Raw genomic sequence first — 18,312 nt, 5'->3', positions numbered from 1 at the left:
CGACTCCTTGTGGACCCACCAGTATGATGGGAAAATCCATATATTTAGGTATAGAACTTTTGGGCAAAGCAAACCTTATTGCATTTTCTGAATTGTTTCAAAAGACAAACATGTCATTCCTGGGCATCTATCGAAACAAAAATGTCAATCCCGAGTCTATGGCTTACCGTGTGACGTAAGGTAATAGCATATAGTCAAAGGTAATAGCTTCTTATCTATCGAAAAATATTCACTAAAATATAAATATATAAAAAATCTGTACAAATTATTAAGTTCAAAACCTAAAACAACAAAGCTATAATAAAGTATACAAAAGTAGCAATTTTCCATTGCTGAGCACGGTTTTATGTCGTGTTTCGTGTTTTTGACTTCTCGCATCGTTAATAAGAACGCAGCCACAAACATATGCATAAACAGCTGTCGCGTCAAACAAACAAGTCTCGAATTACACATTCATAATCGATACACGTGGTGCATGATTTGTGCCTATTCAACCAAGCGCGTTGAGTGCAAACCACTATCTAGATTAAAGGAAACTCCAATCATTTCCTCACAAAATCTACAGTCTTTATTCCTTTAGTTCACCCAAGTCCGCACTTCACCGTTACTTTCTTGTGGTTTTCCTTTTAGTGCATCCAACACTATGCAATCGATTGTTTAGGACTAGAACAGGTCAGATTCGTATAAGTTTGCGGTTAAGTATTGTCTGACGAGGTATGTTTAGTCATAATTTGTAAATTTTTGTAAAATAACAGTTTTTTTACTAGCTCATACCAGCTGGCTATTTCGTCAGGACCTAATATTATAAAAAATGTGACAGTTTGTGCATTTGTTTGTTTGCAGTTAATCACGCAAAAACTACTGGTCGGATTGAGCTGAAATTTGGTATGATGATAGCTTACTTTCCCGATTAACATAGACATGCTCTTATCTCAAAGATCCTTTCGAGCTCCGCCCCAGTGGCTCTGGAGATTCACATGTTAAACACCCATGTTAAGAATGTTGTCAGCTGTTTCAACTACACAAGTTAGTTCTATGATACTCAATAGCATTAAAATGTATAGGAATAGGGTTTACCAACAGGGTGCAGCACTTTTAACTTTTATTTGCATTTATGACAACAGCTAATTTGAACCAAGCAGCAACAAAAAGTAGTGATACACAATGGGAACTGACAAAATAGGACTGTTTACAGTTGTTATGCGTATGTTTTTTTATTTATAAATAATTTGTGATGATGTGCGAATATTTGGTAATTTACTTTTTTCTGTTGTTTACGTGCAGTGGTAGAATATAATTATGGCTATGGTAGATGTGCTATAGAACCGTTAATTAAAAGAACCAAATTTTCTCAAACCGTGTCCTCCCCCATTGCAAACACAAAGCACGAGGACTGCAATAAGCATTTACTACTTACACGCCAACCCCGTACGAAGGACGGGTACTATGCTGGGTTTTCAAGACCGATACATCATAAAGCTTTGGATTATTTTACGATTGAACCTCTGAATACTAGACCAGCACTGAAACCTCACAGCTACACATACACTCAGATCATATAATATTCCCTTACAGATCTACCTTTTACTCCTCCACCTCCTACGGATAATGGATTAGCTGAAGACAAGTTTCTGCCCTGTTTCTGTTAATAACGTTTTGTTGTTTCTTATTATTCAACCAACTTTTAAACAAATTAGACTAAATACTACAACATAGTACAGCAATCTATTTGACAAAGTTGTCTTCTCTTCTTGAATTATAAGCTAAGGACTAAAACCAAAATCGTAAAATTTGCCCTAAAATAAGACAGAAACATCATTCAGCGCACCTAATTCAATAGCACGAGAAGAGTACCTGCAACCTGCACTATTCATAGTCAAGAGTTAGGTGAAACCATTGATTAAAAAAAAACCTCATGATATTGGCCGGGGTACGAACAAGAATTAATAAAAATGTTAGTTCAAACATCACCGGATTAACGTTAGAACATTAACGATTGTGGCCAATAAGCGGAAACGCACTACTTTAATTGCACCCTAATTTATTTAAAAATGTAAAAGACCATAGAATTGTAAATACAATGATTTTTTATTGAAAATATCTTCATAACGTTTCAGATTGTGCCAGGAAAAATGTGAATCTCAAGGTTGTAGGTTAACACATTACCGCGATAAAAACAAGCAAATCCATCAATATTGTTGATAAGAAATGAATGCCACATTGTCTTGGTATGTGAATCTCAAAGAGATTTATTGACTGTTATCGTTAATTGCCTTTTTTCCACCCGCGATTATGCGAAACCGATCTAAGTGGCATTTAAATTGTACGATTTTACACATATTTGCGCTGCGATAACGATATTGTAAAAAACAACAAATAAATAGGAAGAGGAACAGGTCACGTTTTGGTAGTATTTGAACGATAACAATGTTCCTCCTTACCTTAAATAATTTGAAATGAATAATTGAACAAAAATATGATCGATACAAAGCACAACATACATGGGCATGTGTAGGGGGTTAGGTTAGGGTGGTTTTTGGCTTGTATGTTGATGTCCAAACACACCAGTACTGTGAAAATTGAATCAATGCATAAACGTTTCTCTATCTAATCCTACCACATCAGTTACAGTTTAGTAGTATTCGAAGTCACACCTGTTTTGTATGTTTTCACACAATAAGTAACTTGTTCTTTGAAACATTCTACTACTCGCTCTCAGCACAAACTTGTTATACAGGTGGTAGTGCATCGATGTATATAGTTAAACTATATACTGTACATCGATATGTGTGTCCACCAATGCATACACACATTCATTCATATACGCCCAGTCGTCAATATGTACATCTTTAATCGATTAAACCAGAAGATGTCGGAAAATTATGTAAAGCCCAATAAAAAAATATATATCTTACATAAGACTTAAACTGTATTATACTTGGTAGACATATTGTACATTTATCTGACATGGAAACTACCCAATGTTTAAAACTCACTAAGCTGTAAGTGTAAACGTTTGAAAGTCCTTATGCGCAACACCATGTACACTCTTGCGCATTTACTTGCTCACACAGACACAAGCCAGTTACATTGCTTATTCCGTACTACGTGAGTGTTATGTTTCGCAGATCTGCACATTGCCAGCTGGTTCTCCACGTGTAGTATTGCTTACTGCTTACCACGTGTAGGGCATGATTGCATCATCCCACTGAACTTGCTAACTACTCCAGCCAGGTGCGTTTTGTATAGGCCCTACCATTGTTTTTCTCCCTCTCTCTCTACCTGTTCTACATTCCCAGCTCACTCTCCCCGCCAAAACCGCTTCCTCTGCGAATTTTGGTGGGTGTTTTGTCATTTGCACGTGGGCAGCAAAAACTGTTGGGCTGTCTGTGACAGCATTGTTCATTTTGTAGCTCAGAGTTTTCGAAATGGAAAGACTCTGACGTATCTACTTCAATATATCACTGTTACGAAATCGAGCGACCAACCGTAGACCCACGAGAACCAAAACATTAATGGATAAGTGTGGGATGAGGAAGTTACCTTATGGAGCTTTGTTGTTCACTAAGACCAGAAGTTTCTTGATCCAAAACATATTATTGTTGTGGGCGTTTTTGGGAGGGTATAAAGTGTTTGAAACATGGTTTGCGACATTATTTTTCGCTTTTTAGGAAAAGTTTCGGGAAGATGACATTGGAATGGAATGGAAAATATTCCTACCTTTCTGCTTCACTATATTATCTAGCATTGGAAGAGCTGAGAACCACCAACCGAAACTATATTTTCTACCCAAATTCGAAATATTACGTGGAAATGAGCATAAACTAGAGTTAAAACGAAAAAGTAAAAAAAATCATGTTTTAGGTGTTTTATGTGGTATACTACCTACGTTTGTGTGATGACCACTAAAATGTGCTTCTCTAGTTTAGAATACATATATAACGATTTGTCCTTTACTCGTTGGAAAAATACCAGAGGAAAAGCAACATTTAAAGTAGACCGTTATATATTTAGCTGCACTGCAATGGTTCCAAAGTTTGTTGAACAAAAAGTCTCATACTTAGTTACTGTATCTAAAAATCATCCTATATCCAGATAGACCTGACCTAAAATAGCTTTCCTTTGACCCACAAGGACAAGGTACAACATGTACTGTTTATGTGTTATCAGTACGAACACTACGAACTCTTCTGCAGCGGCCCAGTTACAATGTTGGTCATTCAAGGATCGCGGATGCTCAGTATTCTCAACACACTTCGCGATGTGTAGCTTATGTCCAAGAAAGGAACGCACGAGTCAAGGACTTCCAGTGTTTTTATATTTACATTCCACTTTGATACTTCTTTAAATGCCAAGACGAGAAGAGCGAATGCAAAATAAGGTAGCAGACATTTTGCATTTTCAAAGTCTCGAGGTATACCCAGGCTGGTATTACTTTGAGTATTGAAAAATATAATTGAATATCTGTATATATTTTTTGCACTTTAATATGTGTCACGGGTTTAGCTTTTGAAGTTAAATATAATTCAATTGTCAATCGTTATTACTGTAGTTCCTTCAGAGTTGACAATTTAATACAAAATCATTCTAATTTTAATGTTAATTTTAATCTTCGTTTAGAACCAATTTTGCGGCAATTTAATTTTTTTATTTACTTTCATCCTCCCTTTGTCTGTAACCAGACTTCAGCACCTTCAAAAAAGGAAGTATTTTCTATTTTAGACTCCTTAGTAGTTTTTGACCAACCGCTACAAAATTCACTCTATGATAAGAGAAGAATGTTTAGTAAACGCTTATAACTATACCGGTATTCATTGAACAGGGTGAGAAATTTTTAAATAGAAAGGTGAATTTAGTTCTTGCTTTATCCTAAGTCAATGCTACTGGCCGACAATTGTTTAGTTAACACCAGCATCAGGTTGCGATGTATTGATAAATTCTACTAGAATTGTAGAAATTGCAATTTCTACCTGTGTCCAGTATCCAAAGTCAACGACGAAACGCACTCGTACGAATTACGTAAGTGATTACAGTACATATTACAATATTGAATGTACCGTCTGAAGGGAATCCATATACCACTACTTTAATAATAACTAATATGTATGGAAGAATCGAGAAGCTGTCAGTATAACAACCAACTATTTAAATAGTGTAAAATGCTCAAATACACGTAAATTCCTTTGGAATTTAACACATTTATCATGTAAAACTATCAGACAGAGCAAGTTAGTTGTTGCTAATAAAGATACAAGTATAACCTACACAGTTAATTAAAAACACAAAACTTCCGTTTCAAACATCTTGGAGTTGCATCAAGGGCCTCTGTTATTGAGTTTCAAAAGACCCCATTCACCTGCACAAGGGTGGGGCTTCGCCCAACCCCTCGCGCCTTGCACACCCCACAGTTCTGTTGGAAAAACTGGGTCTGCTGACCATAAAACTAGATTGAAATCACATTGTTGTGTCCATTATTGAGACGTTTAAGGCTATAACTATAGACTACAATGAAATGTGATTTTGTAAACATACATTTTTGTATCTTCGACTGTTCCGAGGTGTATGAGTCATGAGTGCATTACTATGCGAGTATATTTTTTGTAGGGTTATTAGAATTAGGGTCAATACTTTTGTACTAGTATTTAAAAATGCATATAACTCAGCATCAATGGGCTTATTTTGACAGCCAATAAATCGATGTTAGCATGCGATGTTTAGAGAAATGTTTACAAACATAGATAACAAACAAACATAGATGACGAACTTTGATTACAAACTGAGATAATACTCTTATCACAGAGACAAATGCTTCTCTGTGCCCTTTTGAAGAAAAACATTCACGGAGATTTAAATTCTGAGTTTAGGTTACATCATACATTGGGATCACATAATCGATTTAAGAAATTACATTTTATTTTGGCTATTTTGAGAAACCTCGTTTGTCCATATTTTTGACGGAGATGTAGGTACTGTACTCAGCTTAAAGGGGGAAAAAATATTTTAATTCACGGAAAAGACGATATTGGATATTGTATATTTGTGTATATTTGGATATTGTAACTTCAACCTATAAACTGGAATTCTAAAATAAAAACCAACTTTTGCTGGATCACTAATTCTAAGGAAATTGCCTGCCTCTATAAAGGAGGAATCAAATTATAAATTATTTAAATCAAAATTTAAAAAAACATTTAATAGAAAAGGCGCCTTATACAATGGAGGAACTCATTGAATAAATACCTATTCATACTTAAAATGTATTTATATCTTTAAGCTAGTTAGTACTTTATACTTGACACTATTTTTGTACCCATGTACATGTAAGGAAAATAAAGATGTTTTGATTTGAGACGAAAGAGATGTATAAGCCAATACAGTAGTAGGTTAGTCCTAGCAAACAAAATGTATGTACTGTACAAAGATTTTTGAGAACATGTCACCGATTTCAATTCAGACGTAGTCTATAACTAAGCTTCTTACCCCAACCTACCTTTAGTCATCAAATTAACCATGGCCCCCACATTTAATTGTGGGCCCTGTTACCAGGATCTGGCTCGGGCCCCCCTACCAACCGGGGGGTCGGGGGGGTATGGAATACCCCCCGGCGTAGAGGGGGGGTCCGGGGGTTCTCCCCCGGGAAAATTTTGAAAATGTCATGTATTTTAGTGAGTTTTTAATGCAATCTAGGTATTAAATTTGTGAGTGGTAAATGGCACTTTTGCAGCCTTTTTTAAGGAAGAAAGAGTTTTTCAATGAGTTTTATAAGACTTAAAATTACAGGAATTCAGCAATTAAAACTATTATATCAATACACAAAAGCTCCATGCCTATTAATATTTTGTCCTTTTTATTTCCCTGTAAAAGGGTTTGGCTATCTTAACTGCTATAATTGTACTTTGTAATATGGAGTAGGAAAAAACTTACGTAAATTGAGTTTAACAGCTTACACCAATGAAATCATATTTTATTCAGTGACAATTTTCATCAAGAATTTTAACAATACTACATTTTTTGGGAGTGGATGCCTGAGCTGCCGAACTTGCGCGAGTAGTACTCGCGCCGAGTAGTCACGGAGAAAAACGAATGTGCACGAGTAATGCCGAGAATGACCGATGCAGTAATGTTAACCGATTAGTAATGTTAATCAGTTCAGTATTATACCGAGTGAATTGGGAAGAAAACTTAGGTCAAAATTATTAGGCCTACAATCTTTCATATTTTTAAAACTCCAAAAGTAAAGAATTTTTAAGTTTGTGTCAAATAACCTAGATTGCAATTAAATTGAAATATTCCATACATAAAAGTGCAACCGGGACCAAATGTTGATAAAACGGGACAAATAAGCGTCCCGAGAGGATTTGTCTGGATGGACCAGTCCCCCTAAAACGGGACGTCTGGTCACCTTAGCTATGGTACATAGTACATGTCAATTTTTCAATGCTGTACAAATTTTATTTTAACTTATAACTATAAGAATTCATTCTTGAAACTATCAGTTCAATTATAAAACCAAACTTTGTTTATTATGGGGGGAATGAGGTAGGATTGGCTAGGCGCCTGGCGGGAGGAAGGGGTAGAGGGAGTTTGTGGAGCCGGCCACTGGGGCCCGAGCTGGCTGTTCTGCTGTTGTATAGTACTGTATTAGAGGTGGCTGTGATAGTACATACGCACCTATGCACATATAGTATTTAAATATGAACTTCCTTAGAATCAAGAATTAATACATTTTAAATTATTTAACTTAGTTTTTTTGTAAAATATATATATAAACTATTTTTTATCTTCAATTTATGATCTGCTGTAAAGTGATCTTCAATGGGGAAAAAAGAAAAAAAGGAAAAAATGGGTAGGCCCGGGCCCCCAGAGGGCCCGGGCCCTGTGACCAGAGTTGCGCCAGCCCCACCCTTGTGGGGGCCATGAAATTAACTCACGTGTAGATAAAAAATAGATAAATAGAAATGTTTTTTATCTGCTTTCCTGATCTTATCAAACAGATGCAAAATTATTTTTGCACTAAAACTCATCAGGATCAGAAGTACACAAATTGCAAAATAAGGTCGCATTAATCGATTTCTCTAATCCAACTGACAAAAATTGAACTATTTCACTGTATATAAAGTTACCTTAAATTGTATACGTATTTCATTAAAATTGAAATAAATTCTCGTATTTTGCGAGAAAGAATAAGTTATGAGATGAATACACAATGTGTTTGACTAAGCTGAAATGATTTGTAGTTTTTATCAATTCAGATACAGTACTAAATTATCAGTTGATGCGTTGACTTCACCAAACTAAAAACATACGTTAAATGAGCCGTTATTCTTTTATGAACCTGGAAAAACAATAAATTGAGTTCAGTTACAAATTGTGCTTCATGAATAAAATATTAGGTGAATAAAATGTGATCAGATTATTATTCTTGATAAGATAAAAAATATCGTTTTAAGGCAACAACTTGTTTAAACTACAAAAATAACTTAAACTGTTTCCCCGATTTAGAACAACAAATTTTGTATGAATCAACCGAACCGATAAGATGATACTTTACACACTCGGAACATTTAAAATATTACAGTAAATTAACTACTCACCCAGTTCCGCATAGCAGAGGGCGCCGATCATAGACAGCACTCCGGACAGTATCCATACGACCAGACCTAGACCGATGGACCCAGAGCTGACCAAAACTCCCTTGGGGGATACAAAGATGCCGGCTCCTATGATGACCCCGACGATGATGGCCACGCCGTCCAGGAGTCCGAGTTCCTTCTTCAGCTGGATGCCCGAGGAAGGTTTGTCTTCCACGGGGCGCATCGGCAGCAGCTCCGCGGCCGCCACCTTGTGCTCGCGCGGCATCTCTAGAACTAACCTAAACACTACCGCATGGCCGCACGAGGTTAGGGTGGGGGAATGGCGCGCTCGTTCCCGCGCTTTGTTCACACCATCAGCTGATCGCGTCTTGGCCTTGAGAATTCGATTGTTGAGTTACCTGCAATCATTGACTTTATAGTGTGCGTAGACTTATCGTTTTGTAAAACCTGTGTTAATGTGTTTCGTGTTGATAACGTTTATACTCGCTGATGTCCGACTACCTTTCTCTTATATTTTTTTTAATAGGGTATAAGTTACTGGTTATTGTTGTTTAGTCCTAAGATAATAAGAATAAGAGTTTTTTTTTAATTATATTTGGTTAGAATTAAATAACTTAAATCACAAATCAAACAATAATCGCTCTACAGTCCGGATTATAAATGTAAAATCGACAAGAGAGAAAATACTAATCTGCAATGCAAAATGCAATACGGCTAAAGGTGCAGCAAAACGACAATAACATAATGAAACTTAGTTCTAACTGATCACAATTAATTACTGTCTGAGCTTATTAACTTGTATTTTTACATTGATTTTTATTTTATGTAGTTAAGAAATAAAGGCAACATTAATATAAAAGTCCCAATATTCGTGTTGTTTTATCTTATCCAATATCCGTGTAGTGCAAATAATGGGGTTGAAATGAGGAATCACAACAAATAAAAACTCGTATTTATGAACTTGATGATTTGCTTTGTCAGTTTTTGTACTAATGCATTTTCAACGCATATTTTTTTAAATCATGAACATTCAGTTAACTTGTTTGAAAATCTTTTAAATATCCGACCTACACATAAAAAATTTAAATATTTTTAATTGTACGCCTAATTTAGTTTCCAGTAATCTTTGAACACTTACCGATAAAAATATGGGATTTAAATACAATTTGAGGTAAAATGGCGTGTATAACGCGGTAACTTTTTGAATAATTTTCGTCCTTGTTTCTACTCCAATGGCATTATTACTTCTTTTAAAGGGAGCTGTCCATAGTAACCTTACTCATCTTCGCCTTATACGCGCCCGTTGTGTCGGCGTCTTACAGATCTAATCTAATCTAAAACCAACACATCGAAATGAAACACTCCTCAAACCGGGCCTTACAACAGGACGAGAAGTCCACTTGTACTATCTAAAGTCAATGTTGCAGTGTAAGGACGATACACTATACACTGTGCTACACTACACACTATACACTGATCACTGCACTGATAGGTATATTCCCCTCTTCCCTTAATCACGAGGTTAATATTGCTGTTCCTGTTTGAACCACTCGACTCGTTCCCTCTTGTTATGATATTGGTTTTAGACATCAACTACTGTATTTTTGGCTACCAAAATGAAGGTATATGTGAAGAAGATGTCAACTATTTTACGAATCCTATAATTATGTTTATGAGCAATGTTTGCTTGTTTCTATCAAGGTTCCTTAGTCTATGTATGTATGCTTGCACAAAGATCTCAAAAACGGCTTCGACGATTTCCTTCAATTTTGTAAATAGTTAATTTTTGGCATAAAAACGTGTTTAAAATGCAGTTAAAACTGCCAACAAAAATCTAATTACGTAAACAAATGAAATTGAAAGTCAACACTTTTTAACATTGGCCTTAGATAAGTAACCATGTTGGTTGAACACAAGGAAAAAGTAAACAAAAGACTTGTAAGCTGTAACATGTGTTCATTATAAGCCATCCGCCCACAGTATACTAGCAAATAACAAAATACAGTACGAAAGTAAAAACATCAGCTGTTACTATCAAGCAAAGATTAGATTACACTGAATATAACTTGTAGGTGAAAAAGTTCCTAAAAAAGGTTCGATCAAAATACTGATTACTAGTGGCTTGTAGGGGCAGTAGCCCCTATGTATATATTGTAGTAATTATTTTGTACAAATTATTAGTCCCATGGGTTACCCTACCTTGATTATCGTTTAACATTATTGTCTATTATAATATGTATAATAGTTATTACATACCTGCATAATGCATTTTGAGGTCTGCTCTGTTAAAAATATTACAAAGGATTTTTCATGCGGTGTGTTTATAGTATAAACTTTCTAATCATAATACAACTAAGGATAATTTTCAATGATAATCTTCATGACTATTAATTAAATGTATATACATTTCTTTGAATATAGACAAATTCACTTAGATAAAATACATGGAGATAAATTTTTCAAATAAATGCCAATTTTTGTGAAAATTTTCCTTGTAAACTTAAATGGCCTATTAGGATCTGTGGATATTAGTATTATTTTTGGCATGGAAAATACGTTTCCTTTGCCTACTCCAGTAATTACTACTAACTTTTCCAGTAATACCTAACACAACCAATCGTACTCCATTAACTAATCCAGACCCTAGCTTCATATTTCTAATGAGCATCACTATTGAACCAACTTTTAAAACTAATTTGTGTGGTGGCATTCCAGATCGTGCAATTAAATTAATATAGTCAATTGGTAGGTTCAACCTCTCGGGTTAGTATACATATTACAGTGCATATTACATATTACCATATGCTTTAAATAAAGTTAAACCACATGTTTTAATGTAAACAAAGCAAACATGACCTAGATTCCCAGGTTATTTAAATGTGAATTATTTTATTCTGTCACAACCTTTTGGTGCATAATTAAGAAAAATGAATAATTTTCCCCAAAATTTCATGCCCAGACCTTTAAAATGAGACCCCTCCCAGCTTTCTACGCCCTCCGGTTCGCTCACAATTTCATTGTAAAATTTTGGGCTTACGGAATTAGATATATAGACTCGCCTTTGGCTCGCTGGGGGCTCCGCCCCCAGGCCCCCTTTTTTGGTTGGGGATAAAAAGAAATGGGCCATGGCGCAAGACCTGCAATTGAGCCAAATTTCACAGATCTTTAGCTAATCTAGAAGTGGGTAAAATTGATTTAGACCGATGCACCTGTAGGAATAACATTGGGGGGGGGGATTCTATATTTCGTGGGGGTGGGTGTTATATTTGTAAAATGTCACTTTTCGGAAAGGGCGCAAGATCTACAATCATTCAAAATTTCAGATATCCAGTTAATCTAGAAATGTGTAAACGTGATTTAGACTTATGCACCTGTAAGAATAACATTGGGGGGTATTTAATATTAAGGGGGGGGGTTGTAAATACGATAGGGGGATGAAACCTTAAGTAAACCAGAGTAAATCTATAGCATGAACGGACCATGGGAACGGGGACTTATGGTGGTTTTTATGGGGTAAATGTTTTCTCCATAAGAATAACATGGGGCTCGTAAAAACTTTCAAATGTTGACATTAAACCTAAGTTTTGGGGGTTAAGGAGTAAAGTTACGAAAAAACACGTACCGTGTAAAATTTAAACTAAAGTAAGGAGAATACAAAGCAATAATAATATTTGCAAAAAAGGAATGATTTAATTTAAGTATGAAAAAATAGCAAAAACCGGTAAAAAGTTGAAAGAAATTTACCAAATTTTGAAAGTAGGGAGTTTTTTGAACCCGAAAGAGGGTGATTTTCGGAAAACACATAAGAGGGTTTTGTAGAAAATTTAATTCCTGTTCCTGGATATTCTTTCAAATCTTTTCTAGCTCTTACTGTTTTCGAGCTAAATCCGTTTGGAAAAAACGTGTTTTATCGTTTTCAGAGGTCCGCCATTTTGGATTTTTGGCGGGGTTAAAATTTGAAAATGGGACTTTTGCAAATTTCACCGTTAATATAAGATCCCCTACAACAATAATACCAAGTTTCAAGTCTCTAGCACGTTTCTAAACGGTTCAGATGAGCACACCAAAGTCGACCACTTTCAATGTTATTCTCCATAAGAATGACATGGGGCTTGTAAAAGTGGCAAAAAACCTTCAAATTTTGAGATTGAAATTAAGTTTTGGGGGTCAAGGAGTAAAGTTACCAAAAAACATGTAAAGAGTGAAATTTAAAGTAAAGTAAGGATAATATAAAGCAATAATAATTTTTGAAAAAAAATAATTATTTAAGTATGAAAACATGGCGAAAACCGGTAAAACTTTAATAAAAATTTACCAAATTTTGAAAGTAGGGCGTTTTTTGAAGCTGAAGGAGTGCGATTTTTGGAAAACGCCTAAGAGGGTTTTGTATAAAATGTAATTCCTGTTCCTGAATATACTTTCAAATCTTTCTAGCTCTTACTGTTTTCGAGCTAAATCCGTTTGAAAAAAACGTGTTTTATCGTTTTCAGAGGTCCGCCATTTTGGATTTTTGGGGGGGTTAAAATTTGAAAATGGGACTTTTGAAAATTTCACCATTAGCTTATCATCCCTTACTACAATACTACCAAATTACAAGTCTCTAGCACATTTCTAAACGATTCATATGACCATACCAAAACATTAAATTTCAATCTTATTCTCCATAAGAATAACATGGGGCTCGTAAAATTGGCAAAAAACCTTCAAATTTTGAGATTAAAATTAAGTTTTGGGGGTCAAGGAGTAAAGTTACGAAAAAACATGTATGGAGTAAAATTTAAAGTAAAGTAAGGAGAATGCAAAGCAATAATAGTTTTTGAAAAAAATAATTATTTAAGTATGAAAACATGGCGAAAACCGGTAAAAATGTAATAAAAATTTACCAATTTTTGAAAGTAGGGCGTTTTTTGAAGCTGAAGGAGTCCGATTTTTGGAAAACGCCAAAGAGGGTTTTGTAGAAAATTTAATTCCTGTTCCTGCATATACTTTCAAATCTTTTCTATCTCTTACCGTTTTCGAGCTACATCCGGTTGAAAAAAAAGTGTTTTTTCGTTTTCAGAGGTCCGCCATTTTGGATTTTTGAGGGGGTTAAAATTTGAAAATGGGACTTTTGCCAATTCCACCAGTAATGTAAGATCGCATACTGCAATACTACGCAAATTTGAAGTCTCTACCACGTTTCTAAGTGGTTCAGATGAGCATACCAAAGTCGGTAATTTTCAATGTTATTTCCCATAAGAATAACATTGGGGGGGAAATTCTTTAATAAGGGGGGGTTAAAATAAAAAAATGCGACTTTTGAGAATTTTCCCGGGGGTTTAGTACCAAGACCGACAATCGTGCCAAATTTCAACTCCCTAGCACGTCTAGAAGTGGTCTAGAATTTGTATCCCCATTGAGTGAGTTACACATCGGGCTGTATAGTTATTTAGATTTAACTGTTCTCTCTCCTACCAAAACTTAATCAGTTGTTTTAATTCAAACAAAATGTCAAAACAATGTTTATGCAAGTATAGGCTATTATAAACGAGCGACCTTTCATCGACTGTAAAATAAATGAATAAGAATTGCCAGGTTAACATTTCCATCATAATACAATGAAATTCTACTGAAACTTAGATAATACTGTAAAAGGCAAAACTAGTTGTAAATAAAACGTGAGTTTCTTTTATATTGCTTTTACAATCGAAATAAACTACACCGAGCCATGACTCGGTCCCCAGGTACTATGAATTAATTGCGCCATGAGCCAAGAATCTTACATTTTGCTACCGTTAACGTGATTTGAAAGACGCATAGTGGTTACTAAAGGGGAGAAATTATCAGAGCATCAATACACATAAAGTAAAACTATTTACTTTGAATGGTGTAACTCGTTTTAATGTGTGTTTGAGTGCTGGTTCAGATCGAGTGCGTTGTTGACGTGTTTCTTACTAAATTTAGGATAGAATTTGAAGTTTGTGCTTTTCTCTTTGGTTAGAAAACAAGCGTTAGTTTACAAATGGATCGTTGTATTTAGTTTGAAAGATAAGTTCGTTTATGTTTTCCAAATAGGTAGTAAGAAACTAATAGGAAACAAAAACACTTATTAATTAACCGAACAGACGCAAAAATGCAATTTCTTGTGGTTTAATATTTAGCCTCAAAACAATAAGTGCAAATATATGATTTTGATTTGTTAAAATCAACGATATACAACAATTTGAATTTGTTTACGGCTTTTTAGTAAAGTTCAACGAGATAACAAAGAAAACAGCCTGTCTACAAAAACCGCACAGGGGCTTGCCTTAAAATCTTTAACTGATAAGGAATGATGTGGAGCTTTAAGGTGGTCTTGATCTACTATTTTGAAAATTATGCAACAAAATGCGGCGAGTCAAGACAGCTAACTGCACAAAATAACGAAACGAATAACGTTTTAACAAACAACGAACGAATAACGTTTTAATTCGACAGAATTTTATTTGGCTAATTCTCAATTTCTAAAGTAAAAAATCTGAAACTCTGTTGTAATGAGAGTATTTTGACATTGACGTTAATGGATCATATGAAAAGTCTACCAATAAAGTCACATTTCAGTAATCCCACAAAAGTATACCAAGATTTCCGTTATGTTTAAGCTTTTGTTTGCAACATATGAACGATTAAGTTCACCATAATTAAGTACGCAAATTTTATCTTCTGTGGTTTCTTGCAGCTGGTATTGTTTGCTGAGTTTTCCCAGGCGCGGACAGTGGAGTGCGGAGAGGCAGTTTTATCAATCAGCATGGATGACAAACATTCTTAAAATTTAAAATTATATAGATGAATACTTGGGGGTACATTTTGTTGGTTAGACTGTTAGACTATCCAACTGCGTGGTTCAGCAAGTAAAAATGTTATCAATGTAATTTTGCGAATGGAAAGTTCCAATATAAAGAGCCTCTTTGATAGGCAACATTATATGGTAAACATTATCATAAAATGTCGATAAGAGATAGTCAGTAACTTCTTATCAGTTACTATTCGCAATGTGAAATGCCATGAACCCATACGAAATCCTTAAGCCAACTTCACACTCATTATCACTGTCTGATGGAAATACTGAACAGGGTTATTTAATTGATTAATTAATAGTAAAAACTATTCGAATTTGTTTTCGGAACTCCCTCTATAGGTGAATAAGTCAGTGAGTTTGTTCTTGGTTCTTAACAGCCTAACCGATAACTATCCTCGATCAGTTGTCCTGAATTTGTTACGCTTTTAGTAAATTTAGTTCTGCTCTAGCTGTAGAAACGACTGGCCTCATCTCACTCATTTTCCATTCATAGTTGGGTTCAAATACACCTTCGTTGCGTCCCCATAACAGTATGTTGATATGCAAGAATGGGCGCGGTTTTTATGCTCTCAATTTCGGATTGTGGGACTGTCGATGATGAGGGGTGGGCATTAATTGCGCCAAAGTGACCTGAGTCAGGTAGTCGGGTATTCCTGAATTGCTTCAACTACTTCAGGGAGTACCCAACTCTTTGACTGTATAATTGAGTAGGCTAGATATCGTGTGCTACGTCTATGGTCCTGGCTTAGGCTTGGCGTTTCTAAGGAACATTTTGTGAGACCTTTAGAGGGCTTGGCGCAATTAAGGAACTCTTTGGCGTAATTAATGCGAGTGATGTAAGATGTAACCGGTCCAGTCGATACCCCATAAAAGTCAAAAAGGTATTTTAGCTTGTTAACTTGACTAAATCCTTAAATGTTTCTAGTTGAATTTAAAAAGTATTAGAAAAATACAGTCACAGTGTACTGTAGATATTTAACACGACTTTCTATTAATATTCTATCGTATTGGAAATCTATTCGATTATAAATCAGTCCGGCTGTATCTAAATTTCCTAATAAAGATTATATTAAATGAAATTGTTACTTGACCTTTCATACTGCGTTGTTTTTGTTTGATAAACAAAATTATGTCCATCACGTGTTACACTCAAAACGTTTTAATTTTTTTTTTATTTTATGCAGACGATTCCTTACAAAACAAATCTATTTCTTAAATTGTTTTGACGGAAAATCTGCACAAACCAACTAAGCAATTAATAGCATAGACAAAAAAATTAAATATATACTGTAGACCATGAGCTGTGACCGTCTATATTTAATTATTCTTTTTGTCTATGGCAATAGTTAACAAAACAACATTATTGACAGTTAGATTCCCTAGCGCTATCTATGAAAGCATCCATAGATTGTCTAAATATTAACAATAATTTATTGATTATTCAAAACAGTAGCCTAACAGATTAGGTGCAGTGCACCTAACGTCCTACCTACTAAAAAACGCAGGCAAGAACCACAAAGGTAATCAATCTACAATGTGCAATACTAATAAATAAATAATAATAATAAAGTGCTGTCCATTTTGACAGACATACTAAATAGAATTGGTTCTTTAAATAGAAATCAAAAAATTCGAAAAATGAATATATGCTACAAAAAGAAGAGATCAAAATTAAGGAAAGAAAGTTTTTTAGGTGCACAAATGCAACGTGCTGCAGTACAATATTACGAACTCTGAGGTTATTTTGGAAAACATCCCTCTGGACACCATCGTTATTACGCTAAAGTAATTCATTCCAAGAAGCAGTGGGCTATTATACTATATAGAGATCAATGAGATAATGGCAATCTTTTAGAAAACCATTTTCCCTGTCGTCATAAGAACGTGGCAAATAAATTTAAACAAATAAATGCTCAATTTTTATAACAGCTATTGTGAAGAGCTTAACAAATAATTTTGCGCGTTGGCAGTGTTGTTATACAGTTTAGAGGTAGGTAACGGAGAAAATAGAAAAACCGTATAATTTTAATTGAGGTGGGTCATAGCAAAACTGGCTAAGTGAATTTTTTTTTTAATTATATTTTTACGTTTTATTATTCTATGGGAGTCAATACACCAGACCGTGTGCTCAGTTTATGTCAAAACTGGCTAGAGCCTATTTCCTATTAAAAAATCATTCTTAAGTTTAGCGGTTGCAGCAGAACTCGCCTTTTCCATCCCAACTTTTGTAGCAGAACTGGTCACTTGCTAACAACCAATGGTAGCGCAGCTTATGATCGCGTGACTTTCAGTTTGTTTAGTATTTGATTTAACGTTAATTATTAAAATATGGAGACAACAATATTTCCATTTTACGCTTAGGCCTATGAAGGAAAAGAAAAGTTTGTAGTTTGCTTGTTTACAGGTACAAGTATGTTGTTAAAATATGAACAATTTAGTTATTTCATCCACTACTTAAAGTTAAAAAAAGTTTAACCACTGTTAGCAGCAAACCTAAGCAATCGTTAAATCTAATTCTATTTAAATGAGTTATACCCTATTACCTGTTTATGGAAATATTTTAGTAAAGAAAATACAATGAGACAAATTGAGATTCGCTTGGCATACAGGTATTCTGTGGCGGGGGTATTTATTTGTCATGACATCGAGTTAAAGGTGGCCGTGATCAAATCAACTGATTTGGTAAAATGGTAAACTCAATTCTGTACCACTGTACTAACATAGATTAAACATACTCCTTAAGGTAACCGAAGGGATGATGTTTAATCTATGGTACTAATATATAGAGCTACATGACATTTAGCAATGCCTTCTGAAAAGTAAACTAAAACTTGATGAATGACAATGAATGAAAGATAAATAAAAATATTGAAGGAATTTGAGGTTATGTTCTTTGAATGA

General features: G+C 34.8%; 1 protein-coding gene across 1 annotated transcript in view; it reads right to left on the bottom strand.

The window, feature by feature from the left end:
- The window catches only part of LOC128999919 (Y+L amino acid transporter 2), a 36,198-nt gene extending 27,264 nt beyond the window's left edge, over positions 1 to 8,934 (bottom strand). Inside the window, exon 1 of the mRNA XM_054426704.1 lies at positions 8,595 to 8,934. Within this exon, the coding sequence (XP_054282679.1) occupies positions 8,595 to 8,859 (265 nt within the window). The 5' untranslated portion in view covers positions 8,860 to 8,934. The remainder of the gene's footprint in view (positions 1 to 8,594) is intronic.
- Positions 8,935 to 18,312: the final 9,378 nt, after the last annotated feature.

This window comes from Macrosteles quadrilineatus, unplaced genomic scaffold, assembly GCF_028750875.1.
Source record: "Macrosteles quadrilineatus isolate MER2022 unplaced genomic scaffold, UCM_ALF_1.0 Scaffold_8__2_contigs__length_117827958, whole genome shotgun sequence".
NCBI lineage: Eukaryota > Metazoa > Arthropoda > Insecta > Hemiptera > Cicadellidae > Macrosteles > Macrosteles quadrilineatus.
The sequence above is the reverse complement of the archived record's forward strand: the minus strand, read 5'-3'. Positions and strand labels throughout refer to the sequence as shown.